The following is a 14715-nucleotide window of genomic DNA, read 5'->3' on the forward strand; positions in this document are numbered from 1 at the left end:
ATAACAATTAGTAGCTATCCCAACACTATTCCCTGTTATACACTACTGGTAACAGATTTCCATTCACAGAGCAGCCACCAATACCCTCTGAATTATATTATTAAGCCAATTTTGGATATAACTAAAATAGAAAATGCAGGAAACTCTAAGGAGGACAGGCAGCAAAACAAAATGCTTACAGTCTGGGATCCTTCGTCACAACTGGGAAAGCGAGAAAAGCAAATTTGTTTTCAGAAGCAGCGAAGTTAGGGGAGGGATGGTAGAAGAAAGCTCTTATGGTGAGTTCAAGCAGGAGATAAGACTTGATTCTGTGGGCACAATAGAGACACCCAGTTGGTATGTTGTCTTCCTGGTTCCAGGGTCAGGGATGTCTCGGATCGGGTCCATGGCATTCTCCAGGCTGAGGATGAGCAGCCAAAAGTCTTGGTACTACTGACACCAATGGTATAGGTAGACAAGGTGAGGAGGTCCTATAGAGAGATTTTAGGGAGCTAGATAGAAAGCTGTAAAACAGGACCTCAAGGGCAGTAATCTCTGGATTGCTGCCTGTGCCACATGCCAGTGAGGGTTAGAATAGGATGATTAGGCAGATGAATGCATGGCTGAGGAACTGGTGCAGGGGGCAGAGGTTCAGATTTAGGGATCATTGGGATCTCTTCTGAGGAAGGTACGTCTTGTACAAAAGGGAGGGGGTTACACCTGAACCCAAGGGGGTCCAATATCCTTGCAAGTTAGAGGATTAAGAAGCTTTTACAAACCAACAGAAGGCACCTAAAATTATTAAGAATATAAAGATGGAATATGAATGTAAACTAGCCAATATTAAAGAAGATTCCAAAGGTTTCTTCACATACATAAAGTGTTAAAGAGGGGCAATAGTAGATATTGGACCACTGGAAAACGATGCTGGAGAGGTGGTAATGGGGGACAAGGAAATGGTGGACGAAATGAATAAGTATTTTACACTAGTCTTCACTGTAGAAGACACTGTCAGTATGGTGGAAGCTCCAGGCGTCGGGGGCATGAAATGTATGATGTTACCATTACTAGGGTGACAGTACTTGGGGAAACTAAAAGGTCTGAAAGTAGATAAGTCATTTAGGCCAGATGGTGTAACCCCAGGGTTCTGAAAGAGGTGGCTGAGGAGATTGTAGAGACATTAGCAATGATCTTTTAAGAATCACTAGATTCTGGAATCGTTCCAGAAGACTGGAAAATTGCAAATGTCACTCCACTCTTCAAGAAGGAAGAGAGGCAGATGAAAGGAAACTATAGGCCAGTTAGTCTGACCTCAGTGGTTGGGAAGATGTTGGAGTTGATTGTTAAGGATGTAGCTTCAGGGTACTTGGACACACATGATAAAATAAGCCATTGTCAGCATAGTTTCCTCAAGGGAAAATCTTGCCTGACCCATCTGTTAGAATTCTTTGAAGACATAACAAGCAGGATAGACAAAGGAGAATTGGTTGACCTTGTGTACTTCAATTTTCAGAAAGCCTTTGACAAGGTTCCGCACATAAGGCTGCTTAACAAGTTACAAGCCCATGGTATTACAGAAAAGACTTGAGTATGGATAAAGCAGTGACTGATAGGTAGGAGGCAAAGAATAGGAATGAAGGGAACCTTTTCTGATTGGCTGCCAGAGACTAGTGGTGTTCCACAGGGGTCTGTGTTGGGACCGATTCTTATTATGTTATATAGCAACGATTTGGATGATGGAATTGATGGCTTTATTGCAAAGTTTGCAGATGATATGAAGATAGGTGGAGGGCCAGGTAGTTTTGAGGAAATAGAGAGGGTACAGAAGGACTTCGACAGATTAGGAGAATGGCCAAAGAAGTGGCAGATAGAATACAGTGTCAGGAATTGTATGATCCTACTCTTTGGTAGAAGAAATGAAAGGGTTTACTGTTTTCTAAATGGAGAGAACATACAAAAAAACTGAGGTGCAAAGGGACTTCAGAGTCCTTGGGCAGGGTTCCCTAAAGGGTCATTTGCTGGTTGAGTCTGTGGTGAGAAAGGCAAATGCAATGTTAGCATTCAATTCAAGAGGACTGTTAGTTAAAAGGATGTAATGTTGATACTTTATAGTGCACTGGTGAGGCGTTACTTGGAGTATTGTGAGCAGTTTTGGGCCCCTCATTTTAGAAAGGATGTGCTGAAATTGGAGAGGGTTCAAAGGATATTCATAAAAATGATTCCAGGATTCAGTGCCTTGTCATATGAAGAGAGTTTGATGACTGTGGGCCTGTATTCACTAGAATTCAGAAGAATTATGAGTGACCTAATTGCAACCTATCGAATGGTGAAAGGCCTTGCTAGAGTGAACATGGAGAGGATGTTTCCTATGGTGGGAGAGTCTAAGACCAGAGGATGTAGCCTCAGATTAGAGGGCATCCTTTTAGAATGGAAATGAGGAGGAATTTCTTTAGCCAGAGAGAGTGGTGAATCTGCGGAATTCGTTGCCACAGGCAGCTCTGGAGACCAAGTTTCTCTGTAAATTTAAGGCAGAGGTTGATAGATTCTTGATTGATCAAGGTATGAAGGGATATGGGGGAGGGGGGGCATGAGATTGGGACTGAGAGGGAAAATGGATCGGCCGTGATGAAGTGACAGAGCAGACTCAATGGACCAAATGGTCTAGTTCTGCTCCTATATCTTGTGGTCTTATGAGGTGTCACATATTCTGTATTTAATACTGAATTCTCCAACTTTAGGTAAATTGCTGTTTCTTTCATTCTTTATCAGAACTAGCCATTTCTGCCTGTGACCATTCTTGTTTAGGTTTTCTTGTGCTATTTTGTATATTCTGGCCTACTGCACATTATCTTGCTATTAACAATGGATTATGCAAAAGCATAATATGCTTGTAATTGACCCCCAAGTGACCTGACCAGATTCTCATACAGAACCTTATCAAAGATCTTACTGAAAGTACATGTAGACTACGTCATTTACAATGCCCTGACTGATGTGTTTCATTTCTTCTTTAAAAAATTAAAACTCATCAGATCTATCCCCAGCAAAATTATGCTGGCTATCCTCGATTAATCCCTGCCTTCGCAGTGAATTCGTAGGGATGGTTTTAGGTGTAGAGAGCGGATTTAGGATTAGCATTAGGTTTAGTCTGGAGTTTGGGGTCCCATTATTGGCTAGTCCAGGGTTCAATACTGAATATGGAAGTCCAAAGGCCGATCAGAAGTCCAGAAGTTTGTGTGGGACGAAAGAAAAAGGACTTCTTCTGCTCTTGCTGCTTTTTGCTTGTCGAGTTCTGTGTTGTTCTGCCGAGTATTGTGGGCATACAATGTTTGTGCCAGAATGAGTAGTGACACTTGTAGGCTGCTTCCAGCACGTGCTTAGGTGCGTTAACACAAACAACATATTTCGCTACGTTTCCATGTGAAGCCTCTGTCGGTCAGAGTTGACTATGGATATTGCGTCCTAGCTGTCTAGGTATACAAACTAAAGCAGTACGATATGAAGAGCAAGCTGTTGCCCATGTAGCAAGCTCCCCCTCTCCATGCAGCTGATGAACCCAAAGGAACGGCAGAGACCAATACACTTTGGTACCAGCAATGTCACAGGAGTTGCCAGTCAGCGTTGAATTCAATGTAGCTGGATGACTGCAGCTCCAGATTTTTACTCTCAGGGTTTAGTCCCAAAGCCTTCTATAGCCGCAAGGCAACAGGGGTTTGAAATCAGTTTTCCTTCTCCTAGATGAGCTGCCAACCATGGCTGACAAACCCCACCTACCCAAAGTGACTGGTTTTAAGGCGCCAGTAACCCGCCTTTTCCCCTTCACCTGTCACTTCCGCTAGGCTTAGTGAAGGCCAGGAGCTGGACTTGGTTGTCAGAGACTACTTTAGGTGCATCCCATGGGAGCATTTAATAATCAGTGGGAGCTTGTCCCCATTACCAACCTCAACTATAACAACCTTAATGAACCATGTACATGTGATAAATAAATCTGAATCTAAATCTTTAAATTAATTCTTCCCCTCACATTTTGTCAAATATCTTCCCCCATCACTGACATTGGACTCGAAGGCCCATTTCCACCTATTGTCCTTCTTGAATAAGAACCTTTCAGCTAGCATTTCTTCCCTGGTCAGTGAAGATTAAAAAATCCCTAGGAAATGAAAAGCAATGAAACTACAAATGCTGAAATGCACAAATGCAGCCTGAGAAACACCTCATTAATTCTCAAGTACAAATTTATTACATACCCCGGGTATAAATGGAAAGTATAAGACTTGAAAATTAGCTTGTTTTCAGCAGCAGCAGCGCAATACATTGCATGACAAACATAAGTTACAGGAACTTAAATTAGCAAAAATTTTGTGATGGTGGGGAGAGCTGTACCTGTGATGGAACTGACTGAATCCACCATTCTCTATAGTCTTTTACACTGCTGTGCACTGGACCATGATGTGGTCTCTATATTGGAGAAACTGAATGCAGATAAGACAGCTGGTTTAATCTGAAAGGGCAAACTTAATCTTGACCTGTGACTTTTCATCCAATTCTTATTTTGACCTTTCTGTTTTTAGGCATCTATGTTGTTACAACAGAACTCAAAGTGAGATAGAAGAACACAGCTTCATCTTTCCTAGAGTAGTACAGCATGAAAATGGATCCTTTGGCCCAATATGTCCGTGTTGATCATCAGATATAGGAGCAGAGTTAGGCCATTTAGCCCATTCAGTCTGCTCCATCATTCAATCACGGCTAATTGATTATCCCATCCTTCTCAACTGCATTCTCCTGTCTTCTCTGTGTAGTCAAGAAACCCTTACTAATCAGGAACCTATCAATGTCCGCTTTAAGTATACCCAGTAACTTGCCCTCCACAGATGCCCGTGGCAATGAATTCTACAGATTCACTACCCTTATCTCTGTTCTAAATGGACGTCCTTCTATACCTCCACGAGGAATTCTGCAGATGATGGAAATTCAAGCAACACACATCAAAGTTACTGGTGAACGCAGCAGGCCAGGCAGCATCTCTAGGAAGAGGTACAGTCGACGTTTCGGGCCGAGACCCTTCGTCAGGACTAACGTTAAGTCCTGACGAAGGGTCTCGGCCCAAAACATCGACTGTACCTTTTCCTAGAAATGCTGCCTGGCCTGCTGCGTTCACCAGCAACTTTGATGTGTGTCCTTCTATGCCTTTTGGTCCTAGACTCCACATGACATCCAATAGTCCAGAAAGTCCACTGGTCAGTTACCATCAATGTCCCAAATATACAGGATTATCAGATTTCTACTGAAGAGGGGTAAAATTCTGGGGGATAATAAAATGAAGAGCAGGAAGGTGCTATGAATGGAAGTGTTATCAACCAAAAAGGTTTCTGTTTCTGCAGTAAATTTTAATTTCTCTAAATCCTAAAATATAAACACACAATTATCAAGCATTTTCCATCCTGAAACATTTTACGTCTTGAAATTAGATGTACATGTTCGTTCCATGGTTATTATTTTCTTTTGTCCACAGGAGCATGGTGCTGGGGGTTATGACTCAGAATTCAGTGATGATGAAAATGAAGCAGAGATATCCAATTGTAAAAGTCAAAGGTAAATTACAATTGCGCTTTATCTTAGAACATTGTGCAAGAGTTACATTTTCTCCAAGTATTTATTTTGTTAGTTGTTTAAATGTCAATTAACTAAGAGCAATCTAATACTTCCATTAGAAATATTATTTGAAAATGAAGAACATAACTTTTATATAGAAGACATTGCCTTGACAGAAGTGATAACATAAATTATGGCATGCAAGTGAAACATACAGCTTACCTGAACGGTAGTTTATGATATCATTTCTGCCACAAAGAAAGATGGTAAATTTCTACAGATACTGAATAAAATACAATATCAAAAAATGACAAGAGGAAGAATGAAGAGCACTGATATCCAGGTATATAGGGTGTTTGTTTGAAACAGTGACCTGGGGATTGGGAATGAAAAGAAATGACAACGCTATTAATAGGAATAGAAAAGTAATCTCTTCGGTATGTGACTGGGATTGGTGGGGTGGGGGGGGAGAGGTAAATGTTTATGCAGTTTAACAGTGCTAATGTACAGAATTAGAAAGGACATCTGAAAATAGAGAATGTTGTGCAAAGGTTAAGCTTGTTAATTTTGGCAGTATTCACATTTGAATGTTGTCTTTTAAAACTAGTCAGGTAACGAACAGCAGATATTTCTACAAAGCTAATGTATTAGGGTAGGATGTTAGAATATATTTACCTTCCAGAATTGTTACATCCACTATTCGATTGTATTTATTGTGCATCTTCTATGTGGATAAAATGCCTGTATACAGTTAAATGTCAAATGCACTCCCATGAATATTATCAGACAAAACTTGATATCTATTTTTATGTATGCTAACTTAGAGTCCTAGACCTGTACAACAAAAAAATTGGGGCCTTCAGCCCACCACATCTATGCCAACTATCATAGAACATAGAACATAGAATAGTACAGCACATTACAGGCCCTTTGGCCCACAATATTGTGCCAACCCTCAAACCCTGCCTCCCATATAAACCCCCACCTTAAATTCCTCCATATACCTGTCTAGTAGTCTCTCAAACTTCACTAGTGTATCTGCCTCCACCACTGACTCAGGCAGTGCATTCCACACACCAACCACTCTCTGAGTAAAAAGCCTTCCTTTAATATCCCCTTTGAACTTTCCACCCCTTACCTTACCTTAAAGCCATGTCCTCTTGTATTGAGCAGTGGTGCCCTGGGGAAGAGGTGCTGGCTGTCCACTCTATCTATTCCTCTTATTATCTTGTACACCTCTATCATGTCTCCTCTCATCCTCCTTCTCTCCAAAGAGTAAAGCCCTAGCTCCCTTAATCTCTGATCATAATGCATACTCTCTAAACCAGGCAGCATCCTGGTAAATCTCCTTTGTACCCTTTCCAGTGCTTCCACATCCTTCCTATAGTGAGGCGACCAGAACCGGACACAGTACTCCAAGTGTGGCCTAACCAGAGTTTTATAGAGCTGCATCATTACATCACGACCCTTAAACTCTATCCCTCGACTTATGAAAGCTAACACCCCATAAGCTTTCTTAACTACCCTATCCACCTGTGAGGCAACTTTCAGGGATCTGTGGACATGTACCCCCAGATCCCTCTGCTCCTCCACACTACCAAGTATCCTGCCATTTACTTTGTACTCTGCCTTGGAGTTTGTCCTTCCAAAGTGTACCACCTCACACTTCTCCGGGTTGAACTCCATCTGCCACTTCTCAGCCCACTTCTGCATCCCATCAATGTCTCCCTGCAATCTTTGACAATCCTCTACACTATCTACAACACCACCAACTTTTGTGTCGTCAGCAAACGTGCCAACCCATCCTTCTACCCCCACATCCAGGTCATTAATAAAAATCACGAAAAGTAGAGGTCCCAGAACAGATTCTTGTGGAACACCACTAGTCACTATCCTCCAATCTGAATGTACTCCCTCCACCACCACCATCTGCCTTCTGCAGGCAAGCCAGTTCTGAATCCACCTGGCCAAACTTCCCTGGATCCCATGCCTTCTGGCTTTCTGAATAAGCCTACCATGTGGAGACTTGTCAAATGCCTTACTAAAATCCATATAGTTCATATCCACTGCACTACCCTCATCTATATGCCTGGTCACCTCCTCAAAGAACTCTATCAGGCTTGTTAGACACAATCTGCCCTTCACAAAGCCATGCTGACTGTCCCTGATCAGACCATGATTCTCTGAATGCCCAGAGATCCTATCTCTAAGAATCTTTTCCAACAGCTTTCCCACCACAGATGGAAGGCTCACTGGTCTATAATTACCTGGACTATCCCTACTACCTTTTTTGAATAAGGGGACAACATTCGCCTCCCTCCAATCCTCCGGTACCATTCCCGTGGACAACGAGGACATAAAGGTCCTAGCCAGAGGCTCAGCAATCTCTTCCCTCGCCTCGTGGAGCAGCCTGGGGAATATTCCGTCAGGCCCCGGGGACTTATCTATCCTAACGTATTTTAACAACTTCAACACCTCCTCTCCCTTAATATCAACATGCTCCAGAACATCAACCTCACTTATATTGTCTTCACCATCATCAAGTTCCCTCTCATTGGTGAATACCGAAGAGAAGTATTCATTGAGGACCTCACTCACTTCCACAGCCTCCAGGCACATCTTCCCACCTTTATCTCTAATCGGTCCTACCTTCATTCCTGTCATCCTTTTTTCCTTCACATCATGCCATTATATATGTTTGTTAATCCCACTTGCCTGCATTAGTTCCATAATTCTCTATGTATTACTCATTCAAGCACATGCCCAATTTAATATGGCCTTAGAATTTGTTTCTAGTTCAATTATTGAGCTGAAAATGCTATAGGTATGAATATATTAGTGCTTACAATGGTTTTCTGTTAAGGTACACTTCTCAAGTGGTTCTGGAGTTTTTGTAACAATTATTTAGTGTTGAGAGTTTTGATTGTAATTTCTTTATTTTAACGTAATCTGTGTTAATTGTTATGCATTAAATAGTTTGACATATACTGTATGCAATTTCAATTCTAGGACAAGAAATGATGCTACGATACTTAAAAAGCCATTCCAAAAGGAAAAGTACACCCGATTGCCCCACAAGCAAGTTGCAGCTCAGGAAGGGGACAGGTAAAACCATTTTAAAGGAATTCTGATAAGAAGTACATTTTTAAGATGTTGTAACTTCAATAAATTATTTGCCTTGGAAAAATTGCTATCACCTCCGACAAATTAACCAAATAAATGAAAGAGCATCTTAGAAGTATGTAGCTTTCAAAATATAACATCAGCTTGCAACCCTTACAGTAAATTGTGCAAATCTTGATCTGGACCATTTTGTCACATGAATCACTGAAACCTTTTGTTCCTTATGATGCAGCATCCGTAGACAAAGAATAACAGCAGTTTTTGAAGTTTAGGCCATGGGCATTATTGTAGCTAGATGTGAATGATTCTGCAACACTATTGTAGAGGTCTTGTATGTGGGACAATATTTATTATCCATGGAATATGAAGGTATGGTTGTGTTGTGACATTGTAGTACACAAATTGGCATCCATATTTGAATACAGAACTGATTATCCATCAATTAATTTATTCATTATGAAACAGTTTTGGAAGGCCTGAGGCTGAAAAGCGCCTCGTGACCTTTCCTTTGATATATAACTGTAAGATCTGCTTTTCGTATTTCATGAAATGTTATTTTTAATAGGGAAGAAGCAAGAAACCGACGTTTCCATCTTATTGCCATGGATGCTGTATCCTTGAAATCAGAGATCAGCTATCAGAAGTCATAGTAGTGAATGGGGAAAGAGCTTAACAAGGAGTTTATATTTAAAATAAAACTAACAAAATCATTATATATAACATATTTCTTCAAAAATTTCATTACAGTTGTAATTAGACTATGTATGATTTAAAAATATATATTCTAAGACTAGAGTAAAAATTAGTTATGAAGTTGTTATCCAACTGCTTTATGGAATTTTATTTTAAGAAACTATAGTGAAAGATTATTGTAGGATGCCAACCATGTTGTAAAGGGGAAAGGTATTGGAAAAAATTTGGTAGTGACATGCTTGTGTTTTCAAGCTGGGAAAGTCATCAGCTGAGGAAAGTCCTGAGATAAGGAGACTGATAATTTTGTGACCTTAAAGAAAATTAGAAGTTAGCTTTGGATTCGACATTGTCAGGATTGGAAAAGGCATATGGAGAAGCACTTCTTTATCTTAGCAGGAAAGTTCTGGCTTAGCTGCTGCTCTGTCCGAACTCCACATCGAGTCCACCACTGGAGCCCAGTCTTGCTGGGCTTTCCCGGAATTACATGGCTGGATTGCTGCTCTGATACTGTGCCAGGTTAGAAATCTTCATTTATTAGGAATTCCAAGTCTGCAGATGGGGAGGGTATACATTTAATTTATTTTACTTGGATTTCAAATTTTCAATTATCAGCAAGTAAGCTGATATTTTAAAAAATAACCTTTCAAAATTACATTTCAATGGATAGTTGTTAACTATTTGAGTAAGTGTACACTGAATGTCAGAGGCCAAATCTCCATCTGAAATTTACTCTGCGGTACCCCACCTGATATCTACTCACCTCTCTGATCTAGTCAGACAAGTTGTCCCCTTCTTAAGCAGTGATTGCCAGAGGGAAGGGATTGCAGGCAGAAGGTCAGATCTGGTCCACTGTAACTATGATGAGTATTAGTTTACTGGTGTCCATAAGGCTGAGAGAAGTTCAAGGAAAACACTCATTCCATAATAAGGCATAACCATATTATATAATGTCAGTCATTGCAATTCAGAGGTGAGAAACATTATCAGTTTCCCAGTGGGAAAACGAACATGCTGCAACAATATGCTACCAGGAGACATAATATCCATTAGGTCAGAGTGTTATTGATCTAAATATGATTCTTTATCTGAACAATTAATCAGTTGTTTTTTATGTTCATCAGCGTTGCTATAAAAGCTCTGCAGTGTTAACCTTCTCACAGCTGATGCTGGCACGGAGGTTTTGTTTGTTATTTAGATGTCTTGAGTACATCTTTTGTTTATTGTCAGAATTCTGGCTTTGGAACAGAATAAAAGAGCACTGATATAATAATTGAACTGAAATAGTGCTGAATCCAGATGGTGTTTTTCAAACACAGATGTTGATGATATTCTCTTTAATATTGCATTTACTGTTATGAAACAAAAATTGGAACAGTTCATGGAAAACTGTTGTCCTTCTGATTTTGAGTGAACTAGAATAACAGTTCCAGACATCCAGACCCAGCATGCTAGCCTCAGAATCAGGTTTATTATTACTGATATATTTCAAGGAATTGGTTACTTTGTGGCTGCAGTACAGTGCAAGACAACAAAAATTATAAGTTACAATAATAAATAAATAAAATAAATAAGTAGTGCAAAAGATGAATTGTGAGGTAGTGGTCATGAGTTCTTGGACCATTCTGAAATCTGATGACAGAGGGGAAAAAAGCTGTTCCTAAAATGTTAAATTGCTAGTAACATTGGCAACAAGAAATTCTGTTTCATGACTATTTGCTTCTGAATGCAAAACGCCAACAATTTCTCCAAGATGGAATGAAAGAGGCAAACTATTGTCACAAATTGTAGCCGGGAAAAAAAAGACAGTGTGCTGGAAATACTCAGCAGGTCAGGTCACATAAGTGTGAAGAGAAACGGAGAAAGAAGACCCCTTGTCAGAACTGGTAAATATTGTAGTTCTTTTGAACTGACTCTGTTTCTTTTCTAACAAATGCAGCCTGACACCTGGAGTATCACCAGAATTTAAAGTTTATTTTATAGATTTACAGCATCAGCAGTTTTATTTTCCGATTTTTAAACTATAGGCAGACTTGAAAATATTAGACACAAAGATTGGTAGCAACATCTCCTCCACAATCTCCATTAGCACAGGTGCACCACGAGGCTGTGTGCTTAGCCCCACGCTCTTCTTGCTTTACACTTATGACTGTGTGGATAGGCACAGCTCCAATGCTATATTGAAGTTTGATTGTCATTGGCCTAATCAAAGGTGGTGATGAATCTGCACATAGGACGGAGATTGAAAATCTGGCTGAGTGGTGCCACAGCAACAATCTCTCTCTCAGTGTCAGCAAGAAGTTAATTATTGACTTCATGAAGAGGAAACTTCATCAATGAGCCAGTCCTCATTAGGTGTTGGGGGGGGAGGAGGAGCAGGGTCAGAGGTAGAGAGGGTCAGCAACTTTAAATTCTTCAGTGTTATCATTTGAGAGAACCTGCCCTGAGCCCAGCACGTTAAGTGCAATAACGAAGGAAGCATGACAGTGTTTCTACTTCCTTTGAAGTTTGCAAAGATTTTGCATGACAAACTTCTATAGATGTGTAGTGAAGGGTATATTGAGTGGTTGCATCACAGTCTGGAATGGAAACATCAATGCTCTTTAACGGAAAATCCTACAAAAAGTAGTGGATATGGCCCAGTCCATCACAGGTAAACCCCTCCCCACCTTTGAGCACATCTAAAAGGAGCGTTGTCGTAAAAGCAGCATCCCATCATCAGGGACCCCCACCACCCACGCCATGCTCTCACTGCTGCCATCAGGAAGAAGGTACAAGGGTTCAGGAACAGTTATTACCCCTCAACCATCAGGCTGTTGAACCAGAGGGATATCATCACTTACCCCATGACTGATCTGTTCCCACAACCTATGGACTCACTTTCAAGGACTCTTGATCTCAAGTCCTCAATATTTATTTATCATTATTATTTTTGTATTTGCACGGTTTGTTGTGTTTTGCACAGTGCTTGTGTGTCCACCCTGTTGGATGCTGTCTTTCTTTCATTCTGTTATGGTTTTTGGATTTACTGAGTATGCCCGCAAGAAAACGAATCTCAGAGTTGTATACAGCAACATATATTGACTTATATAACAAATTTACTTTGAACTTTGAGCTTTGAAGATTGCATAAATGTCTCCTGTGTGTAATTCACTTCTGTCGGTCAGATATTTGAAATAATTTCTCCAGAGTGCTGTATTCAATTTGGTGTCAGATGCCTAAGGTTCTACTTACTATGTGCTTGTGTGTTCTTCAAAACAGATAACTGTGGATTTGCTGTGTTTTGTTGGTACCATTTATGTGATATTGGTAGAAGTAGAATAATTTTCACTAGATATGTTACCTGGTGATTGTGTGTGATAATGAAGTATATCTGCTAATGAAGTGCCTGATTTGGTTCTGTGATTTCACTATCACTCTTAAGTCAAGCTCCAGTTACTGTTTTTGAAGTAATATTTGTAGTCCTGCTGACATCTGCAGAAATATGGCAGTTTTCTTAACTTTTTAAAGTATGCACGACACAAGAAGTACATCAATGATTACTTGCTTTATTATGGTGGCTCCAAAGAAGACTTAAAGAGATCAACGTAAGTGTCCAAAAATAAATTTTTAATACATGATTCTTATAGGTAATGCTCAACTTGAAATCATATGCTGCTGATGACATTGACACATTATGAAAATAATCTTAATTAAGTTTACAGTACAAACAAATAGCAAGACTAGCTGATTAAATATTTATCTTAGTAATTTTTAATTTATGTTTAAGTTAAAACCAAAGTACTGTAAATGGTATTTATAGTTGTACATTATTAAACTAACCCACAAAGGAATAGAGAAAAATGCAAGTTCTGAATGCTAGACACAGAAGTAGGCCATTTGGTTCCTTAGTTAGATTCACCGGAGATGCTGGAAATACAAGCAACACACACAAAATGCTGGAGGAACTCAGCGGGCCAGATACCATCTAAGGAAATTAGTAAACAGTCGACGTTTCAGGCCGAGCCCTTCATCAGGACTTGAATCCTGACGTAGCAAATACCATAACTGCAGTTAGTCCTGATGAAGGGTCTCGGCCGAAACGTCCACTATACCTCTTCCTATAGATGCTGCCTGGCCTGCTGTGTTCGCCAGCATTTTTTATGTGTGTTGCTTGAATTTCCAGCATCTGCAGATTTCCTCGTGTTTGAGAATAAGTATGTTTGTTTGTCTGTTATGATTAGAATGGATTCCTAGAAAATGAAAACAGTAAAAAATCCGTTTATTTGATAGTTGGTAACATAACTTTATAGATGATCAGTGTAATAGGACATTTCCAAGAAACAACCAGGAGGTTATTGTGTGCATCTCTGAAAAGTTCTGGAATAATTCACACTCCAAAATGATTTGTACGGTGTGGTTGCTACAACTTGGCACCACTGAAATGTTTTCTGGGTGAATCCCATTATTTCATTGCATCCAAAGAAAACAGCTGTTGAAGTGTATTCTTCACCATTTGAAACTACCATTGAACTCAATTGTGTAAAATTCTGGCTATTCTGTCATCTAAAGCTTGTCAGAATAATGGAGATTTTGCAGAGTTCCTTTTGACTCCTGCTGATCAACAAATTCTAATTTGTTCAAATTAAGAGTATTCTTTTCTTCTTTGCTGATCCAAATCAAACACTTGTACCTTTGACTTATTGCACTGGTCCTGCTTTTGAAGACTGCAGTATGTTTTATATTTGCAACTTAAGACTTCATGATTGCTAATCCCATTTTTGTTGGTAGAGTGAATGATAAAACAGACCTGGATGTGATAAGAGACAACCATAGATTCTTATGGACAGAAGGTGATGAAACTGATATGAACTGGTAATTACAGGCAATTATGGACTTTTATAAACATATGCACAGTCTATGGCAGTTGACAATGTATTCTATCTCCAAGTTTCATTCTATTCAGTACTTCTGACAACAAAATGAATTCCCAGACATTTAATTTTTAGTATTTATAGTTGTATTTATTGTTTCTACTAGCTAAAGTTTCTGCAGAACATGTAAACTTTAGATAGTGAAGTGCCAAAGGATAAATAATGTTTTTCTTGAATTATATATTGTCTCATTCTGTTACAATGTTTTAGTGAAATCTTTAGTGATTTTTATAATTTATTGCAAGTTGTTTAGTTATTTACTTAACTTTTGATTTTTGTTAACTGCTGCAATAGATGTAATAATTATTACTTTAAAATATTGACTGTGAAGTTACTTGGAGATATAAATAAGAATAATGGAAGTTTTAATCATTTGCTGTACATTGATAACCACATGATTCATAGTAAACTTTTT

General features: G+C 39.5%; 1 protein-coding gene across 4 annotated transcripts in view; it reads left to right on the forward strand.

Annotated features, from left to right (window-relative positions):
* The window catches only part of fra10ac1 (FRA10A associated CGG repeat 1), a 67377-nt gene that overhangs the window by 5570 nt on the left and 47092 nt on the right, over nucleotides 1-14715 (forward strand). For all 4 annotated transcript variants that reach the window (XM_063071704.1, XM_063071703.1, XM_063071705.1 and 1 more), the window contains exons 2-6: nucleotides 5495-5574; nucleotides 8584-8679; nucleotides 9263-9308; nucleotides 12898-12974; nucleotides 14158-14241. In XM_063071704.1, the coding sequence (XP_062927774.1) occupies nucleotides 5495-5574; nucleotides 8584-8679; nucleotides 9263-9308; nucleotides 12898-12974; nucleotides 14158-14241 (383 nt within the window). The remainder of the gene's footprint in view (nucleotides 1-5494; nucleotides 5575-8583; nucleotides 8680-9262; nucleotides 9309-12897; nucleotides 12975-14157; nucleotides 14242-14715) is intronic.

Source organism: Mobula hypostoma, chromosome 19 (genome assembly GCF_963921235.1).
Source record: "Mobula hypostoma chromosome 19, sMobHyp1.1, whole genome shotgun sequence".
NCBI classification, from domain to species: Eukaryota; Metazoa; Chordata; class Chondrichthyes; order Myliobatiformes; family Myliobatidae; genus Mobula; species Mobula hypostoma.